Source organism: Cydia amplana, chromosome 4 (assembly GCF_948474715.1).
Source record: "Cydia amplana chromosome 4, ilCydAmpl1.1, whole genome shotgun sequence".
In the NCBI taxonomy this organism is placed as follows: domain Eukaryota; kingdom Metazoa; phylum Arthropoda; class Insecta; order Lepidoptera; family Tortricidae; genus Cydia; species Cydia amplana.
Window position 1 is genome coordinate 21,278,786 of NC_086072.1, and position 20,969 is coordinate 21,299,754.

The window sequence follows — 20,969 nt, forward strand, 5'->3', positions numbered from 1 at the left end:
AAATAATATTGGGAGAATGTGACATTTGGCTTCATCAAAATTAATAAGCTTTTGTAATATCCGCGACGGCGGTAAATAGGTACAGAGGGCCTACCGCGAACACCGAAGTTCTCAATATGCGAGCATCTTTCTCTTTTACTTCCATTAAGGCGTAATTAGATTGACAGAGAAATTGCCCGCAATTTGCGAACTAAAGTTTTCGGAAAAACGAAATAAACCATTAAAACAATAAACATATATTAAAAATTAATTTTAGCTTTAACTAGTAGGTACCCATGCCGTGAGCATAAGCATGGAGGTTGTGGGTTCGAGCTCAAAACCCGGCTAGTACCAATGAGTTTCTCGAAATGTTAGAGGAAGTTCATAAGTATGCCTATACCTATTAGGTGTGTTCAATTTGCTGTGAAACCTTTGTCTAAACCAATATTATATTATCTAAGTAGGTATATATGGTGAAGTATTAAGATGTTTCATTCCACTTACCCGTCATCAACTCCAAATTTTGTAAACATTGTCGTTTTTCAGCTTGAATCGCCTCGTGCTGACTTTTTATAAGTGTAAAATTATTCGTCATGCGGAAAAGTAACTCCCGCACGCCGGTTTTGTAAGGTTTCACCATGTTTATTCCGTTCATCACAAAACACAATGAATATTTAAACGATTTTGACAAACACATACCATAGTGCATGACATTTACTGACTGCTTAAAAACATTGCCATATGTAGTTTTTTAATTCGATGTCAAATTATTGCGCTACAGACTTTCTTTGGTTTGTCTCTATGTACGTCTAAAGTAGGAATAGGGATGGCTGAGGTGAATAGGGACAACATTTTAAATGTGATTTACCTGACAATTTCTTAAAAAATACCCACACCTATTGTATCATTCGATTGATAATAAAAGATTGTATATGATGCAATATTGTGTGGGTATTTTTTGAGAAATTGTCAGGTAAATCACGTATTCATTTATTAATTTCCGCTACCTAAAGGTTGCCTGGAAGAGATCGCTTTTTATCGATAAGACCGCCTGTTGTTTAACCTCTTCTTTTCTGTATTATTTGTATTGTTTTCTGTAATGAGATGTGCAATAAAGAGTATTTGTATCGTATTGTACATTCAGTTTTGTCCCTATTCACCCTAGTTCACGGTATATAATTTTAATGACTCTGGCTCTAAAATGACCCTTTGATTGTAGCTACTTTGGGCAACAATCTATCTTTATCTACGTCACCTCCCGTGGCCTTTGGGTCTGCAGCAGCGATCGACAGCGAGCCAACTCTTGAGAGATCACTTGTAACGTCGCCTCCATTTTCTGCGTCGGAGATCTTTGCTCGCTGCACAAACATGATAGTATTTATAAGCAACATACATCAAACATTTGCTAAAGATACAATATGGATCGGATATATCAAAAGGGCTTATTTCTCTATGAAAACAGTAGAAAAATTAACCTTTTTAAAAATACACTCTATTGTACCATATTAGGAACTGTCGCTTTACCCAAAAGAAGTGTCTTCTTTCGCGTAGTTGTTTCCTCGGACCTCTCCTAAGGACTTGCATGTCCTGCGTTCTGAATCTGAAAAAAAAAACATGCTGAATAAGCGGAATTATATAAGTTTAAATTTTAGACCGGATTTGGCAATAGGCTTATTTCCTGTAGATACAATTAAACCACAGGGAGACAGTCGTCATGCAGGTTATTTACTGACGGGAACTTCTCTCTCGCTGAGTGTGTATATTTGTCGTGTTGTCTCCGTGACGGTAGCTCAAGTTCTATGCCAGGAGACAGTCTATCATACAGGTTACAGACTGGCAGGCATCTCGCCCTGGCCGAGTGTGTATCTTTGTCATGTTGTCTCCGTGATAGCTATAGTTCTATGCCAAGAGACAGTCTATCATACAGGTTACAGGCTGGCAGGCACCTCGCCCTCGCTGAGTGTGTACGCTTAACGTGGTGAATATGTAAATAAATAAATAAATAAATAAATATTGGGGGACATCTTACACAGATCAACCTAGCCCCAAACTAAGCAAAGCTTGTACTATGGGTGCTAGGCGACGATATACATACTTATATAAATAAATATATTTATATAAATAGAAAACACCCATGACTCCGGAACAAATATTAGTGTTCATCACACAAATAAATGCCCTTACCGGGATTCGAACCCAGGACCACGGCTTAGCAGGCAGGGTCACTACCCACTAGGCCAGACCGGTCGTCTAATATGTGTAATATAATATGTGTCAGTGCTGGTAGCTATACTTCTACGCCGGGAGACAGTCTGCCATACAGGTTACTTAACTTGGCACTTCGCCTTCGCCGAGTGTGTATTCTTGATGTGGTGAATATGTGTCAGTGCTGGTAGCTATACTTCTACGCCGGGAGACAGTCTGCCATACAGGTTACTTAACTGGACACTTCGCCTTCGCTGAGTCTGTATTCTTGACGTGGTGAGTATGAATCTGTGCTGGTAGCTACTTATAGTTCTATGCCAGGAGACAGTCTATCATACAGGTTACAGGCTGGCAGGCACCTCGCCCTCGCTGAGTGTGTATTCTTGACGTGATGAATATGTGTCAGTGCTGGTAGCTATACTTCTACGCCGGGAGACAGTCTGCCATACAGGTTACTTAACTTGACACTTCGCCTTCGCTGAGTGTGTATCCTTGGTGATGTGAATATGTGTCAGTGTTGGTAGTTATAGTTCTACGCCGGGAGTCTGTATTACAGGTTACTTACTGACGGGAACTTCGCCTTCGCTGAGTGTGTATTCTTGACGAGGTGAATATGTAGGTGTGCTTGTAGCTATAGTTCTATGCTCGCCAGGAGACAGTCTGTCATACTGGTCTGCAAGGGATAAGGCCATGGTTAATCACAAATTTGCACTGATCGATATGACGAAATTTTCGAAGTTTTATAGTGCCATTTTATGTGTTTTGTACCTGCACACCATTGTTTTTACCATCTTCAAAACTGCCAAATGCAACGATTTGATTTAGAAAAACGTATCGTTGATTTTTTCTAAGAATAAGAATAAGAATAAAGATCATTTATTTCAGCAATAGGTTACAGATATACCAGGGGTCTCCGCACTAGGCAATGCCTGTATCGCGGGGAACCAAATTACAATTAAATATCGGAGCTGTTACATTTAGTCTAACATTTAGTAAGAAACTACTTACGACTAGTAATCTTAACTACAAACTAAAGCTAACCCTAGACACAATATTGAAACTAGATCCTGTCAAATATGGCTTCTGTCTCGGCATAATTTTCTGAGATGATATTTTAATTTAAACTGTTGTGAGTCATACTAACATTGAATAATTTTACGGTTTAGACTCACTTGTTTGTCGCAGTACGCGATACACGGCCGTCGTGAACGCTGCTCGCACTGTTAGTGCTTGAGAAAGGAGATCTAAGCTATCCGAAACAGGTCGCGCGAGTGACTAAAAACAAATGGTCTAAACCGTAAAATTATTCAAAGAGATGATATTTCTCATGAAAATTTTGGTAGCTACTACAGTGCATAAAAGAAACAATGCCTTTTGTTTAATAAATTAGGGTATGACCCGAAAAAAACATCCCGGAAAACTTCAACTATACCACAGCGAGAAAAGGGATTGCTAGCCATAGACAGCCTTGCTGTTTCGTTTTTTTCCTGGTTTCTGCTATAATCTACTAGATATATCATTAATTTATGTACCTACAAACAGTACCACTCTTGAACTGACTATCGGTGGACCTTATACCTTTTGTAATAAGGTCCACCGATGGACAGTTGACAGTATCTTTATGTACTTACCATCATTCTCTGAAGGCAAGTCAGTCATCACTGATATCTCATGTTCCGTGTTTGCGGGACTATTGGCTCTGGATTTTTCAGAATCTATAATATACGTGTGTGGTGATATGGGTATGGGAGTTGGAACCTTATCCGCTTTGGGTGTCGATGAGCCTATAGGTGCTCTTAAAATGGAGCCTGAAATTTTAAAACATCAAATAAGTCCAGAGTCAGCAATGCTCATGTGTCTACTTTGGAGTTGCAGTCCATCGGCTACGGAAATCGCTTAGTTTACAGGCCGTATGTTCGTTTGCCACCGACGTGGTGTAAATATCAAGAATATGTAGTAGAAATAGCAGAAGAATGATGAATATGAGGTACCTACCTAATTAATAAAAAAAAAACTTATACCTCGAAATAAATTTAAGTTACTATGATATACAATTTAATAGCTAAGTATATTATTTGTTAAAAAAATTGTGATGGATTCGCTGGCTAAGCTCAAGCTAAGCGGGTGAGGTGCTGAGGTGGTCAAAATGATCTAAACACACACTCTTACTCCCCAAAAAAAAACGTACTTTAATAATACTGTCAGGGGTCTCTATTGTTTCCCAAATAGTTTTAAGTCATAATGTATTGTTTGCCCGCATTTTCGTTACTCATAATATATTTGGTTCAGAAACGCGTCACTTTTCAGGATTGCCATAAAACAAACCTAAACTAACCTACGAGGATAACCTGACGAAAATCCTGAGAAGTTAACGGTTTCAGTTTTACGACTAATGATAATTTGACAAACAATACATTTTGACTTAAAACTTTATGGGAAACAACGGGACCCCTACTGTGAGTCTAGGCATTTTAATGTAGGCAATAACATTAATAATTATACAAGAATGCTACCATTACAATTGCGAGTCGCTCTCTCACTGCAACTGCACCTCCTAAACCTGCCATCCTTATACAGGGTGGCGAGGATATGACTGCCGCTGCACGATCGGATTAGGGAGAGAGAGGGACCGGGCTTTTCGGGGCAAGTGCAGAAGGTCACGTGGTGCTGACAGACATCTGACAGACATCGGAAAAGAGCAAATAAGATCCTAAGAGGATTGAAAAAAACCGGACTCGTCCACCGAGGGTTCCGTACTTTTTAGTATTTGTTGTTATAGCGGCAACAGAAACACATCATCTGTGAAAATGTCAACTGTCTAGCTATCACGGTTCATGAGACAGCCTGGTGACAGACAGATAGACGGACGGACAGACAGACGGACAGAGGAAGGCAGGCCGGGAAGGAGGAGTCTTAGTAATAAGGTCCCGTTATTTTCTTTTTAGACATTTCTTCTCCATAAATCTTTCTATATAAGTGCTTGATTCCCAATAATGGGATAAAGGAGACTATTACAGAATATATTAAGCAATAGCTGTTTGGTAGAGAATTACTGTTTTTCCTCCTAAGCTGAATAGTTGGATAAATTTGTAGTCTACTGGGGTCCATTTCTCAGAAGCTTACTATACAAGTGGAAGTCCCTATCTAACAAATGCTGTTAAAAAAAAGTGACATCCGCTTGTATTACAAGTTACTAAGCTTTTGAGAAACGGGCCCATGGTCGAGTTTTTAAAAAGTGGCCCATTGAAATAATTTAATAAGTACCTACACTTACCATATCCATAAATCCTTCTTATGTCGTTAGTTTTAGGAGTAACATCCAGTGGCAATTTCTGATCCTCATATTCTTGACTTTTAAGTTCCCCTGTTCCATTATACTCAATTGATTCGCTAGGTTCAATTTGACGTGTATCGTTTTCATCCTTTTCATGTTTCGACATAGACTTTTTATCCTTTTTGTTAACTTTTTTACTTTGATCTTTGGCCGGTTCAATTTTCCTTTTCGCTACAGGTTTAGGTTTTTTCCTTGTTAAAGAAAATCTTCGTTTAGCTGATGTTTCATTGTTAGGTATAGGCCCTGGTATTTGCTGCAAATTATCATTATAAGGTTTTGGACTACGAACGAAAGAAGTGTGTTTGACACTTGAATCCTGTTCACCGATTGGTGGTATTTTTGTATTAGATTTGTCATGATAATTGATAGGTTTTGGTTTTACAGTGACAACCTTTTCTTGCAAGTTGTCCCCTTGTTCTATTTCTTTTGGATAACTCAACATCTGATCTTCTTTATTAAGGGGACGTTTATATATATATATAGGTATATGACGTTTTCGATTTAGAGCTCACTTTGTGCAATCAATTTGTTCAAGAAATGTTTAATAACTGCATTAAATTATACGTAAATTTGTTCACGAAGAAGCCGTGTACCGGCTCTTCACGGCATAATATTTTTTATTTGCTGTAATTCTCTACAAATCGACACTAAAAGTATCCAAAAATCAAAATATGGAGTTCCGTTTGAGCAACACGCATTACAGTTTTGCCTTTAACAGTAATTGAGTTGTTGTGTGATTTTGAAAGCTAGATAACTAAACTAGCAAATTATTATCTACTTATATTTTTACTCACAAATACAACACAGAAATTCAATCCCAAATGTAAACTTTCGTACAATTTCCATACATTGACGACATCACTCAAAATTCTTCTTCGAGTCAGATGGCCGCTGGCCTTGGATCGAAGCAGACGTGTACTTCGTCGTAGCTCGTTTTTGACATTATTTAGACATTTCATCATATACGCATACGAAAATGTATACCAGTAGATAAATTGTATTTCAAAAAACAGGGTAAATAAATTTATTTAAAATTTGATTTGTTGTTATTTACAGGTCGTAACGATCGAAAACAGCAGTAAACTATCCTAAAACAATACGATTACAATTGAATTTAAGTAACTTGTTCCTTCAAAACCCGCTTAAAATGAAAAAAGTTTAAAGACTCTTTTTACTGATTGGGATTGATTTTCATTATGCTGGTATCAATTTTGCGTCATTAAAAAAAAGTGTATGACTTCTGTACGTCAATGACATTTGATGTCAATTGTAATCTTGTATTTACGTTAGAGAATATTATATATTCATTTAAATATTACTTACCTATTAATACGAAGCGTAATTCGTTTAATACCTGAAAGTCTTAGTGTCTACACCTACTTTGTTGCCGTTCGTTCCGTCTATATGTGTGCGATTACGTGCTGTTCTCAATAATCAAGAAACAAGCCATAATCTTCAAGAATAAAATAACAGCAAGACCAGCATTTAGTACTAACTAGTTTTTGCGGATTTGGAGACAAGAGATGAAGCTTACAGGCTAATACCGCTGCGGTCTGGTTATTGTTATGTGTATATATCGAGTATTATATAAATTTACTATAAAATAACAATGTTTTATTTCAATGACATTATGTGCGTAGGTATGTATGTTTCGGTGATTATAAGAATTTTGTCCACACAATCATTGTGCAAAGCAGAGACTGCATCATGCTTTCTTTACGGTATAAGCGGTATGGTACCGTTATTATTTATCAATACCGGTTCGTTTTGAAGGTAAAACTATACCGGTTGAAATACAAAGTACGGTACCGGTATAAAATTAGAGCAGGGACAACCATTTTTATAGGTGTACACTGTACAGTCAGCTGCAGAGAAAAGGTACGACCAGATAGATAATTGTATGCAGGGGTGGTACCTTTTCTCTGCAGCTAGCTGTACCTAAACCATCATTGACCGAGCGTTGGCGAAGGTCTCCGTTTCAAATTGGGCAAAAATGCTTTCGTATGTCCGAATTCTTCTCCTTTGCATATCACATTTCTCAACTGATTCTCGTGAAAATTCGGTAGTCCGATATAATTATTCGGTTTCTTTTTTTTTGAACAATTTTAAATAGGCAGAAATTGTCATAAAGGACTTAAGCGCCAGTAGGGTCTGTGACACTTAAGACCACTGCGATTATTAGGTACTTACTGGCCCCTATTTCACTACGACCACGGTGACAGGTGCGACAGTTGTCGACATCACTGTTGCTGACGTCACAGGCCTCCATAGGCTACGGTAACCGCTTACCATCGGACGGGCGATGTGCTTGTTTGCCACCAACATTTTAATAAATAAATAAACTCCATTATATTGCCACTAAAAAATTCTTATTTTGCGAAGCTAATGACAATTGTCACAAGAAACACAGCAACTGTATCGAAATTGCGACACAGAACTCATTTCCTGTCAAGACTTACCGAAAATTCTTTGAAAAATCTTGTGACAATTGTCACAAGATTTTTTCGCGAGAGAAATGTCTGTTTTATCCGATATAATAAAGTTTTTTTTTAATAATAGGTACAATGACGGTGGCAAACACGAATACGGCCCGCCCGATGGTAAGCGGTAACTGTATTATTAAATTGTACAACGGGACTTAATCGCGTATCTAAGTTTTAAGATTTACCTCCGACGTTTCGAGGACGGCGTTGTCCCCGTGGTCTCGGAGAAGACTGGCTTAAGTTGATATCAGCATCTTCTAACCGCGCGAGTTTTTCGAACTACCCGCACTTGGTCTTGTTTATCCGCTTGAACGTTTTGCGGTTCCGTTGTACAATTTAATAATGTGTAAAAATCGTGAAAGTTTAAATCAGTGTTAGCGGTAACTGTAGTCCATGGATGCCTATGGCGTCAATAACAGTGATGTTTTTGTCGTACCTGTCACCGTGGTGAAATAGGGGCCAGATTACGCCGCGCCGCGTGGAACGTGAGGTGCATTGGGGTAAATGCATACCATTCACTCAAGGAAAATAATCTCCCTTATAAGATCACTCGTGTGTCTGCCATTTTGTTAAAGCCAATTTTCACCGTAACTACTGGACTAGTTCATTTGAAATTTAGTACACATATGTCAAGTAAGGAAGTAGTAAGTCGGTGATCCGAAGATGAGTAACGTAAATAAATGAACTTTTAACTTTGCGGCGATTTTTGGTATCAGGTTTGGTATCTCACATATCAGATATAATACATAACTATAAGTAGGTGAGCAAAAATGTACCATAACCTAACTCAGAATTGTATTACATAAATACATATACAAAAAATAGTTCAACGCCAAAAGATTAATGGAAGACCTATGTATGTATAGGTGAGTTGGTCTTAAACAAAAAATATGCAATAAAAATGTGTAACTGTGGAACCCATGGTGAATCCTACTCGTACATGATCGGTTTTTATATTATGTACCTATAAGATATTTTCTACTTTATACTTTATAAGTGTACCTACATAATATTTACTTATAAGCAAGCGCAGTTGTCACGTAAAATATTTGTAGATTTTTTTGGAAGTATGTGTCACATCATCATCATCTTCCTCGCGTTGTCCCGGCATTTTGACACGGCTCATGGGAGCCTGGGGTCCGCTTGGCAATTAATCCCATAAATTGGCGTGGGCACTAATTTTTATGAAAGCGACTGCCATCTGACCTTCCAACCCATAGGGGGTAAACTAGGCTCTTATTGGGTTTAGTCCGGTTTTCTCACGATGTTTTCCTTCACCGAAAAGCAACTGGTAAATATCAAATGATATTTCGTACATAAGTTCCGAAAAACTCATTGGTACGAGCCGGAATTGCAATTCGCACGCTCTTACCGCTAGGCCTCCAGCGATTTTTTTGAAGTATGTATAGCACAAAAAAAATATTTAGAAATGTAACATTTAAGGTAGGTAATTAAAATACGGTATAAACATTATTGGAGAAGACTTGGAGGAAGTGTCATAGGGATCTACATTCGATGCGTGGAAAACAAGTTCTTTTGTCTAATTATAATCCATCGGCAATCACGCGAGCGCATAAAACGAAAATCATTTTTTTTTCACTCCCTAAAACTCCCTTAACCTAATAACAGTAAAACAAAAAATAAAATATAGAGGGTTACCAACCAGCCAAAGAATTATAAGTAGATATATGCACTTATCCCAACGCACCTCACGTTCTACTCTGCACGGGGTTCATTGCCGCTCCTACCGCCGTAAGTAACTATCAACACCTACATTATCAAGGCTACGATCGAAGATAATCGCTTCAGCACTGAAATAATACCGGTGGAATACCGGTATAATATTTTTTATTTTAATTGTATTAATTTAATAGTAAGTAGTGTAAGATATTAGGGGTACATTAGCCAACACTGTTTCCATATATTTTCAAATTTTATTTTGTCCGCCTTAATTAAATTTTGCACCCTGCCGGAACTTTATTTATTTAAATTCTCATTTAATTGATTTTGAGCCTTATGAAAAGTCGTATAGAATAGTAAATAAAATTTTACATCTGACTTAATGACATCTGGTTTTATTCGGTTTAACTTTAGAAAACGCGTATCTCGACAAAGCCATAATGTAGAAAATTGTCAACAACCAAATGAATTATTAGAATTTAAATACGTCACGTGTGACATGAACAGACAAGGAAAGCAAGATTAAATGTATTGTTTCTCTTTCTTCTTTCAATGGAACGCTTTTCCTAAAAGGAGGCCACTAAACTCAAAACGCTATCTTAAAAAAAAACTTGATGGGTCAGTGACCTGTCCCAGTAAAGTGAGGTAGTGTGCGTGAAGTGCGCTTGTGTGTGAAATGGGGTAAATTGACAGAATCTGAAAATTTACCCACCTCTACCGTCACCTTAACCATAGGACTTAAACCTTTTTCCGGACTTTTGGTCTCACTACTTTCAGTCCAGGTATTTGTTTCAAGATCGTCGGGGCATTCGCATATAACTGAGCAATTTTTTTTACCAACTTGATCAGCGTTATCATCAGGGCATTCGCATTTAACAGAGCAATTTCCAACAACTTGTTCAGGTGGATTGTTTACCTGAGTTTCATTACTTTTATCTGAATTAGAATCATTCCTAACATATATTTCTTTATATGTACATTGATTTTCCTTAGTAGGTGTATCCGTTTCAATAATCGTATTTAGTTTTTGATTGTTATGTATCGTGTCAGTTTTTCTTTCATTATCAAATATAACTTCATTTGTCCTTTCAGATTCTTTTGGTAATTTTAATGCTTCACGTTCAAAAATAGATATTCGTGTTGGTTTTGGCGAGATATTTTGATCTTTAATTTTTTGTTCATCGTCAGATTTGTAGTAATAATCAATTGATTTAGAATAGGGAGATGACTCTTTTTCAGCGTTATCCTTTTCAGCCTAAGAACAATATTAAGGTATTTAAGGTGTAAGATTTGTAGTAAATTAATTTTAAGATTTGCATATAAATGTACAGTCACGGACTTTAAAGCCCTTTAGGGTTAGCTTTACATTGGACATCTCATACCGTTAGTATTGACAACCAAATTGGCTTGAACCCTAAATGGATCAACAATTAAAGTCTGTGACCGTATGAGAACTTTTATAATAAAGTTTTTTATTTATTTTGTTGATAATATTTTAATCGTCTTTTTAAATAGCTTAGGCCCACTTGCACCATTTCACTAACCCGGGGTTAACCGGTTAACCCCGGGTTTGTGGGATGGTGCAAGTAGGCCTTAGTGCATTTAGTGCATTTGGGTGAATTGGGGTGGGCAATTTTTTCTTGTCACTCGTTGCCATGGTTACGTTCTCCTGGGTCACTACTTAAATCCTGATTTTTAGGCATTTAAATTCACCAAACACGCTTTTTTGTGATACTTATCAACCCTTTCCATTGAGGGTCGTCTACCAAGCGTGTCAGAAGAAGGTGGTGTACAATGTCTTCTAACAAACCATGCTACTATTGTCTCTTGGCTGACCGGACAGAATAACAACAAGAAATAGTTGATCCGCCCATTAACATCATACAAAAGTTTTTACACACCTAACTCTCATCACAATGTCAATCTTTTTCCATACAAAGCCGATATTTCATCAGGTGACAAGCAAAACTTACTAATTACCACCACAAGTTAATAGCTATTGTGAACCATATTAGTACTAAAAGAAGGTTGATTTTTGTTTAAATAGTTTTTAGTAATTAGCGAGTTTTGCTGGTCACCTGATGATTTATTAAAATGTAGATATTTGTTAATATCAAAATCATGTCCGTATTAAAATACTTACCTTCGCAAATTGTAAGGCGTCTAATTGCGCTTGAATTTCCTCTATCCTTTTCATCAACTCTAGGTTGGTCTTATTATTCTGGAACAAAATAAAAAGTAAAAGAATCGGGTTTACTTCATGGAAACATCAGCAAACAATGTTTTGTTATTTATTTTCGTCACATAAGTGTGAGTATTTGTGTGTAAAAATAATGTCATCTACAACAATAGTCCGCAGTGTTATATGTAATTATGTCCACATTGTATGGTCCTTATAATATACACATGAAGCATAGGACCCTTCTTTGATGCCAAGTCACATATCGGTACTACTTTAAAAAAAAAACTCGTATCTTGCTCTGTCAATCAAAAGCAAAATGTGGTATCTATGTGCGATGCATACAGAGTTACTGCCATTCAACTAATATACGAGATTTTTTCAAAGTACCTATTGCTAATACGTATTTATTTTAACACATTCAGTGCCGAAAACCCGAATATCGGTTGTTTTATGATTTCGTTCCCAGGCCGAACGACCCGGTAGTCGGGATCATGGTACTACAGCTTTATATGACGATTTTTTGTGGCCTGGTGGTTGTCTTGTTTGGCTGGTTTGCTTTGCAATGAATGTATTAAAATATAATTGTAATTATTTTTCCTTACTGTATTGTGGAAAAAAGGCCTGGCAAGAAATAAAGTACCTACTCTGACTACATATTAATAGTTTTTTCTCTAATATCACGTAAGTACCTTTTCGTCAATGTCGGTTTCTTGTCGGTTGTCGGCGTAACCCGAATCGTCCGATTTGGACAGTTTGTCGTCGGGGACTGCTAGCTCATTCGGCGTCTTAGTTGACGTTGTGGTCGGGACGGGCTAAAAATAGTTATTTGTACAACAAGAGATCAAAGTTTGATATTTCTTCGAGTGCTTATTTTGAGTCCCGTGCAAGCGAAAGATTCTATACTAGATTCACGAGCGTAGCGAGTGAATCTAATTTAGAATCTTGAGCGTAGTAAGGGACTCAAAAGCGCACGAGATGTAAATAACTTTGATCTCGTGTAGTTCACAAAACTTTTCACCTCAGCAGTGAGAACATATTTAGAGAACACGAAAAATGTATTCCTTCTTCATCACTTACCTCTATTCACTCATGTTTTCTTAAGATATACCAACAATTAAGTTTTCACCTCAGTAGCTCGAACAAGGGTACTTAATACTTAAAAACAGTGAGCAAAATCGCATTTTGCTCATTTTGTCTCACTCGGTGAGCAAAATGCGATTTTGCTCACTGTTTTTAAGTAGCAAAGTACCCTTGTTCGAGCTGCTGAGGTGAAAAATAATTTTGTTCATAGGTGAATAATTTTTTTAATGTATTCGTTGCTATGGTTACGGTTAGTTGTCCAGGGGAAAAGAACTCTTTAAAAATCTAGATTTTACAACATTTCGAACGTTATACAACATTTCTTCTAAAATACTGTATTCTATGGTAAGTATATTATTATGTTGATTTGGATTTGGCATATCTAAAAACACCTGCGTTACGCTTCCCTTTACCAGCCGGGCTAGCACATGATTGGCGCGACAGTATCTCGCGGTGAGATAGACTTCCCATCCCTCTTTTATTAACATAGTTAGAAAAAGACGGACTGACCGTTCAAAAATGACAATCGTATGTGGGAAATATATACTTAGCCTGGTAAAGGGTTAAGCTCATTACGATTGGTTTCATTAGGCGCATTGTAAATTATGAGACGTATAGGCACCTATGCAGCAAAATGTTAAGACGTTTGCATAATTAGGTTTTATTATTTAGAATACATATAAATTCACACTTAAAAAAAAAATCAAATTACTAACCCGTGGCGAAGTGTCACCTCTAATCATATTAGAACAAACGCTGCACCGTTCACCGCTCGTTTTACGTAGTTGCTTCTCTTCCTGTTCAAGTAAAAAAAATTACAATAAGTTTTTGGCAAAAAAAAAAAAAAAAAACATTTTTGGCACCAGCCACGGTACTATCCTTCCCAAATTCTCGGCTATATGCTAACTAGGCGCCTTTCACCAACTCTTAGTTTAAGGCCTGAGTGGACGCTCGAAGCGGAGCGTTCGGCGGGGCGTGCAGCGTGGCTGTGGGCTCACTTAGTGATGTGAGCAGCGTGCACTAAGGCCGCTCCTATACGCTTGCATTTGTTTAACATGCACGCCGCACGCCCCGCCCCGCTGCACGCCCAACTCGAGCGTCCACTCAGGCCTTACACTTAGCTCCTATTTTCCCATTTATATTTCTGATAGGATATTTTTTTCGAGAACTACATACCAGTTGATAAGTGGTGTTGAGGTGATTTTCCACCGTTTTGGCGACCTGTTGAGATAATTCTGCCGCCTTGACCTGCATCTCTAACTCGGCCACTTTTCGTTTCTCGATCGATAACTGTGTTTCTAACTCCGCTGTAAAATAATGCGAGTCATAAATTCATAATCACCTGAATAATTAACGCTGGATAGAGTTAACGCAAGTTTTTGTCAATAAATACCTATATGGTAATTCGCCAGTAACTGGCCACCTGTTAGTACCTAACTGGCCACCCTTAACTAATGAATTCTAATATTCACCTATAAACATAATTCATTTTAGTATAAGGTGGCTAGTTATTGAAGGCAGGCTAGTTGTTGAAACCTTATATTCTGTTCATAGGTGAATAGAATTCATTTTTAGTTTAGGGTGGCCAGTTACTAACACCAATTCTCCAGTAACTGGCCACCGCAAGTTACTGGAGAATTACCCTATGTAGCTTTCCATCAGAGAAGGGTCCTTATGCTTCATCTGAAATAAGGACCTATTTTTATTGGAATTTCAGATGGAAACGTCCTTATTGCACTTGAAGCATAAGGACCCTTCTTTTATCACATTTGTGGTGCAAGCTTTTATCACTGACTGTATTTTAGTTTCACAATCAACTTCCTACCAGCATCAGCAGGATCAGCTCGTACCATCGCCCACACTGTTAACGGACAGTTCGTAAACCTTATTACAAAAGGCATAAGGTCCACCGATGGACAGTTAAGAGTGTTGCTGTTTGTACCATAATAATATAATATTTTGTCAAATTAATTCCTTTAATTTGAACATAAACACCCTTCTCCGCCGAGGGATAACAAGTAAAAGCTATATGTGTAAGTGTAAGGCCTGAGTGGACGGTCGAGTTGGGCGTGCAGCGGGGCGGGGCGTGCGGCGTGCATGTTAAACAAATGCAAGCGTATAGGAGCGGCCTTAGTGCACGCTGCTCAAATCCCTTGGGAGCTCGACGCCACGCTGCACGCCCCGCCGAACGCTCCGCTTCAAGCGTCCACTCAGGCCTTCCCGCCCCGCTGCACGCCCAACTCGAGCGTCCACTCAGGCCTTACACTATGCCTTACCTTTGTCCGCGTCAGCTTTGTTAACTGCGCGCACGAGCTCGAAGGAATCCTTGACGCGTAAACTCTGCTCGCTGCGCGCGCGCAACACGGCAGACTGCAGCTGCGACACCTAGCGGTGAACGTGAACAAAAGTTGTTCAGTATGACCTACATATTCATCCGTCAGAGTTTGGTCAGTGATAACCAAAGACAATGTAGCTCCGTATAAGATGAATAAAGTCTAAAGAAAAAACGTGCCTCGGAAATCAAGAAAAAGACATTATCGGATAGATGGCGCACACACCTTTGGCCTATGCTCGGCTAGATGGCGTTGACGTTGAGGTATCAGTGAAAGAACATGGGTCAAAATGATATAAAAATAATAAAATCAGTTATCCATAAGGTATACCTACATTTTTTGATAGGTTTTTACATTTTCATTTTGAGTTTTAATTGTGTGTCGATAGATGGCAGTAAATTTACTGTGACTACAAAAATTACTATGACAGGACCCCTCTATACTATCTATTCTCTATGGTGATAACAAAAGCAGCCTGTATATCTAGTAAATCAATAAAAAATAAAAAATCACACCTGGTTTTCCAATTGTGTCATGCGGCTCGAATACTCCGAGTGTGTTTTAGCTAGTTCCTGACAAAAAAAAAACAAATATCCATTACTTGTTCACGGAACACTTATGGGATCATCACTTCTTTTTTTTTATTACAGAAATTAAAAGACTTCAGGTACGTACCTCTTCCAAATCTTCTATTTTTTGCTTAAACTGTTCCACTATAGTTCTGCATTTGTTTTCGTTGCACACCGTTTCCGCGTCTTTCCTAGAAAATAGTTATTTACCTTTCAAATTCCAAGCACGAAATTGTCTTAGATTTTACACATCTCTTACTCAATCAATGTATCTTTGACGCCGATAATAGTATTTTATACAATCGTGATATAATGGAGAGCTTTTCTGCCGAGTACCGTGTTTAGGGAACGAAGCTTGCTGAGTTGCCTAAGTAAGGTACGAGATTGAAAAGCTTGATTATATCACTATTGTATACAATACTTTTTCTACGAGTCAACAAAAAAAATACTTAAAACTAGTAGAAGAATCATATATGTAGGTAAAAAAACCAAAAGTATACAGCTAAGATGCGTGAGCAGCCGCGATACCTTCATACTCGTACGCGACCCGGCCCCCGCGCCCCGCGCCCCCGACCGGTTGGTCAACGACACCTTCTCGTAACTCATGAGGCTCTGGTACTTGCTCCGCGCTTTCGATTGGTCAATTTCATTATAGTTGACTAAACTGCATCGTAATGAATATTATAGTTGACTAAACTGTATCGAAATGAATATTATAGTTGGGGTCCCATAGTGGAAAAAGTATGCGATTTCACTTTGGTATACGAAGTCTTAATTCAAGCACTGCAGTCGATTAGTAGGAAAAACTCTTTAGTTAAATAATCTCAAGTAAGTAGATGATTTCTTAATTTTACTTATCCGTCATCTTTTTACAATCATTGCCTATCGTGTCTTAATATAATGGCTACGTGCAAAGTGTGTGGTGGGGGAACTATAGTTTGTCAAAGGACTGTCTCATTTCACATCAGAGAGAATACTATATTTGTCTTACACTAGTATTAGCTCCCGAAAGAAAAGGATGAGTACTTATAGTTTTTTTGTTCTTATTTACTGACAATTGGGTTTGACCAAGTATACGGTGATTGCGTTCGACGTAGCAAAAACTTTAAACTTTCGTGAGTTAATTTTTCATAGCTTTGCGATACGTTAAGACAAACAAGCGTACGGCCTAAAATCAAAACGATAGTAAGCAGATACCTTAGTCTATGAACGCCTGAAATTTAGAGGTAACAGTGCACTGACAAATAACTAATGTTTCCCATGGCCGCCAGGATAGCACCTGGGTTGTGCACACAGCTAATACGTATTTACTTACTTTACAACATTTCCCTGGTCATTTATTAAAGTACGCGTATCTGCAGTCCTTGTGGAAGGAGGTTCTCTGAAATATTACATCAATTATTTAGTTTATGAGATTATGACTTGTGTAACCAGTTTAAATGTCAACCTTAGGGTCTATACAGGTAGGTTCAATATGGAATAACAAACTGAAAGTTTTGTTTCCTAAATCAAAAAAATATTGTTATCATACCTTCAGCCATGAAAATGGGTTACCTAATAAGTATAGAAAACTTTGATTTGTAGAAGTGATTCATTAAAAGAAATAAAAAAACTTTAATCACAACACAATATAAAAAAAACTTAACCTAACTAAATTAACCCATAAAAACTATTCGAACAACCCAGCCCGCATCGCTCCCGACAAAAAGGTGCCCATCACGCTTGCTGCGTTCCCGCGTTGAACCGCGATGGACAACCTCTGCGCCAGTGATTAATTTATGTTTTTTTTTAGTTTTGTGTTAGAGTCATAGTATGTATGGGTTCCGTTCCGCGTTACATTCCAAGACTCTTCTCTTTCTGCACAGACTGTAGTATATTTGTATTTTTTTTTTTACATAACATGGCAAACCTTATATATAAAGTGAGAAGTCTCAATAGCTCAGTTGGTAGAGCGGCAAGTTAGTATCCCAGTTAAGCTACATTTTTAACCAACATGCAAAAAAGATGTTCTCTCTATGGAAACTCCCAGTTAATTTCAGACGGTTTTATTTAACTTTTTAACAAGCAGAAACGTCTGCGAACGATGCTATTACGCTTAGAATAAATTATATCCCGGCCCATAGGCCGTGAGTTCAAGTCTCACCCAAACAGTATTTTTTTCACTTTTCAATTTAGCGTTATTTTACTTACTGTTCAATCTGTGTGGTGGACACTGCAGCAGAATTCGGGTTGGCAGCTGACAACTTATTTTGGAGAGACATTGAAGAATGAATTCTGTAAATATATCAACAAGGATATTTATATTCCTATTTAAATATCCTCCTAAGGCCCAAGGTCCTACCCATAGTACTTATTAACTTTCTTATTCAGACCCAGCTCCTACAACAATTGTGTAGTCATAGCGTACCACGGTCCTACCAGTAGGACTTAATAGAAAACCCATTTCAAATTTTGCGCTTATCGAAATTGGCGTGTACGAACTTCTAAAGGACTGTTTTGTTTTGTCTGTGAGCCCTTTAACAAGTTCGTAAATAAAAAAACAAAGTGCTGTACAAGATGCTGTATAAGTACAATAACATTAAAAAAAGTATTTTAAGTACTTGGGTCTGAATGGGTATAAAACAATAGTACTACTAGTAGGACTACGGGCCGTACTGACTACATACTCAATTTTTCGTTGGGCCTTAGGAGGATATATCTTTATTGCAACCATGTTCATTTTTACATAGGATGGTATGAAAACATAATAAAGGCGGTACATAGTACCCTGTTAGGGCATGCCAATAATCTTATAACTAATGGTGACTATTTACAAATACATAATACTAAGCTAAACTTGTCATAACACAATTTGAGAATATGTTGCAAAAATCATTATAATAAATAATAGAATAATTAATTACTTAAATAGGAACTTTATTGAACAACAACATAAGTATAAACTAACAATAAAAAGTAACCTAAAACTAAAACTACTACTTAAAAAAAAAACTAAAAATGTATATCTAAAGAGGGCCCCTGGGCCATAGTGCCAAAGATACTGGCAGCATTTCCTCGCTGAATTGCAACGCTTATTCATTGAGCGTGGAAGCTGCCAGCTCTTTTGTCCCCAGTGACAAAATGAAAATAGTGTCATTAAATAGGATATTTATATTCTTTATCGCAGCCACACTCATATACATTAGCTCTATATGCAATTGATTTATATCGAGTAAAATAAAAGTTTGAAAAAAAAATTGTTACCTATGTAAATACTCACTTGATAGAATTATGAGAAAAACACTTGTGGCTCCGGTTACTGGGATTCTGTTTCAGAAACTGTTTGGCGGTACACAGCTGTGTGCTAAGCTTCCGGATCCTATTGGCTAAGGCTTCGTTAGCTTTAGTTAGGTCTGCTATCCTGTGAAAATCACATTATTGTAAAAGATTCTTGTCTAAATGTAAGAATAAATGAACATTAAATAGCCTTCTAGGTTAATCCATAGTGACCCTGCCTAAAAAGCAAGAGGTCCAGGTTCAAATGGCATTTATTTGGATGTTTTCTATGTACACATTTAAGTATTGATCTATCGTGGATATTGTCGTCTAGTATACATTGGTGGACCTTATTACAAAAGGTATAAGGTCCATTGATGTACAGAATTCTTGCCCTGTGGAGGTCTTCCAAACCAAAACTTTTATATGCCAGTTTTCTCCACATTGAACTCAATTATCTTACCCCGCTCTTTGTTCATTAATAACAGCTTTGGCCGCACCACAGCAATCCTTGCCCGTATAAGCTTTTGACTGAGACGACAATCTCTGCACTTTGGTTGACAGTATCCGGATCTTTTCAATTTGGGCATTGATTGTACGCTTCAACTCCAAATTATTCTCTAATAGAGAGTAATATAAGTCCTCCAGCTCACGTTTACTTAGATTTGACGGGTAACCAGAGCGGTGGTTATCTAAAATAGCAAAAATCTAAATATCAAGGAGACAGTTGCAATTTGCAAAAGAACTTTGTCACGGTTTCAAGCATTTCAAGAACAAATCTTACCTTTATCAGACCGTGAGCCATGTTTCTTACACATATTGTTATCATTTTGATCCTTTTCAGAAGCAGACTTTGTTAAATTATTCGAGGACATAGTGCAAATAACAAATATAACAACAATCACAAACAAAACAAACGAACACTTAATTTTTTATGTAAAACTTTCATCTTTAATTTACATTCTCACATACATGAGACAATTACATATTAATGGTACATGCTGATTATTAGATTTTACATTTTTCCGGTGGATTTTGGTAAATTTCAGCGCATCGACGTTAAATTTACGAAAATGCCGCCATGGCAACGGAGCACAACGGAGTAACTGTCACTGTCAATGTCAACGCAAAGGTGGGTTGTTTGAGACACACGTTAAGCCGTTCACAGTTATAAACATGTTATTTTTCTGATGTTTTTTGGCCAAGGACTGTCTCATTTACAGTATAGCTTGACCAGTAATATATGATAATTGTCAAGAGGGCGCTGTTATTCTCATGTATAGGGTGACAATTCAGTGTAGTATGAAAAAATTAGTTCCAGTGAAATTCCGCAACATGGCGCACCCTCAATAGATCCTGGTTCACCTTATACAGCCAGAGTGGGCTTGGAGGATACAACTAAACGGAGTAGCCATTAACAGGCTTTCCCCTCTGTCGAAAATAGGCGGCCAACGGTCATACACAATGTATGGACTGACGTTTATCTGACATGGCTATTTTTACGTTACGCATACATTTGACGTTCCCCTCCCCCGCAAAAATCGGCAGACTGTTTTGTACAGAAAATTACAGACATGGAGTCTCCGTTTTATTATATCCTCCAAGGGATTGGGCATGAGTGGTGGGGATAAATGACAGAACGGCATAGTCTTATGTATCTTTCAGTAGGAGTAGCAGCGAAAGCGCTATTACTGTTTGTCCTTGTCACAGTCTCACATTTTTTTTTTATTCCCCACCTTAAATTAGTATATGGATTATGGTGGGCAACAAATAAATTCGACCAATCATAGCGTTGCACTGCGTATGTTTTGTCCCTCACGGAGGCACGCGTAGACCACTTCTATACAATGATCTTTTATACAAGATACG

General features: G+C 37.7%; 3 protein-coding genes across 3 annotated transcripts; all 3 read right to left on the bottom strand.

Annotated features, from left to right (window-relative positions):
- Positions 1 to 1,175: 1,175 nt before the first annotated feature.
- LOC134647686 (uncharacterized) lies at positions 1,176 to 3,987 on the bottom strand. The gene is made up of 4 exons (XM_063502041.1): positions 3,816 to 3,987; positions 2,750 to 2,857; positions 1,504 to 1,579; positions 1,176 to 1,337 (listed from the first exon to the last, which is right to left on the bottom strand). Exons 1-4 carry the CDS (start codon positions 3,841 to 3,843, stop codon positions 1,226 to 1,228), a joined length of 324 nt encoding a protein of 107 aa, XP_063358111.1. The 5' UTR covers positions 3,844 to 3,987; the 3' UTR covers positions 1,176 to 1,225.
- Positions 3,988 to 5,324: 1,337 nt separating this feature from the next.
- LOC134647470 (uncharacterized) lies at positions 5,325 to 14,252 on the bottom strand. Its single transcript, XM_063501822.1, has 6 exons — positions 14,120 to 14,252; positions 12,553 to 12,675; positions 11,825 to 11,902; positions 10,394 to 10,936; positions 5,459 to 5,771; positions 5,325 to 5,338 (listed from the first exon to the last, which is right to left on the bottom strand). The coding sequence occupies exons 1-6, from the start codon at positions 14,195 to 14,197 to the stop codon at positions 5,325 to 5,327; spliced, it is 1,149 nt and encodes a 382-aa protein (XP_063357892.1). The 5' UTR covers positions 14,198 to 14,252.
- Positions 11,739 to 20,164, bottom strand: LOC134647471 (uncharacterized). Its single transcript, XM_063501823.1, has 11 exons — positions 19,885 to 20,164; positions 19,564 to 19,792; positions 19,105 to 19,245; positions 18,036 to 18,119; positions 15,952 to 16,036; positions 15,792 to 15,848; positions 15,220 to 15,328; positions 14,120 to 14,250; positions 12,553 to 12,675; positions 11,825 to 11,902; positions 11,739 to 11,759 (listed from the first exon to the last, which is right to left on the bottom strand). Exons 1-11 carry the CDS (start codon positions 19,973 to 19,975, stop codon positions 11,739 to 11,741), a joined length of 1,149 nt encoding a protein of 382 aa, XP_063357893.1. The 5' UTR covers positions 19,976 to 20,164.
- Between the last annotated feature and the right edge of the window lie 805 nt (positions 20,165 to 20,969).

Bases quoted from the DNA above. Each gene is read 5' to 3' on its own strand.
- LOC134647471 (XM_063501823.1), bottom strand. From the start codon at position 19,975: ATGTCCTCGAATAATTTAACAAAGTCTGCTTCTGAAAAGGATCAAAAT. The intron at 15,849-15,951 runs GTACGTACCTGA...TTTTTTTGTCAG, and splicing joins AAATAGAAGATTTGGAAGAG to GAACTAGCTAAAACACACTC. The intron at 11,903-12,552 runs GTACTTACGTGA...ATTTTGTTCCAG, and splicing joins AAACCGACATTGACGAAAAG to AATAATAAGACCAACCTAGA.
- LOC134647686 (XM_063502041.1), bottom strand. From the start codon at position 3,843: ATGACTGACTTGCCTTCAGAGAATGATG. The intron at 1,580-2,749 runs GTAAGTAACCTG...TTTTTTTTTCAG, and splicing joins CGAAGGCGAAGTTCCCGTCA to ATTCAGAACGCAGGACATGC. The intron at 1,338-1,503 runs GTAAAGCGACAG...ATGTTTGTGCAG, and splicing joins AAAGAAGACACTTCTTTTGG to CGAGCAAAGATCTCCGACGC.
- LOC134647470 (XM_063501822.1), bottom strand. From the start codon at position 14,197: ATGCAGGTCAAGGCGGCAGAATTATCTCAACAGGTCGCCAAAACGGTG. The intron at 12,676-14,119 runs GTATGTAGTTCT...AACTATTTTTAG, and splicing joins TCAACACCACTTATCAACTG to CCCGTCCCGACCACAACGTC. The intron at 11,903-12,552 runs GTACTTACGTGA...ATTTTGTTCCAG, and splicing joins AAACCGACATTGACGAAAAG to AATAATAAGACCAACCTAGA.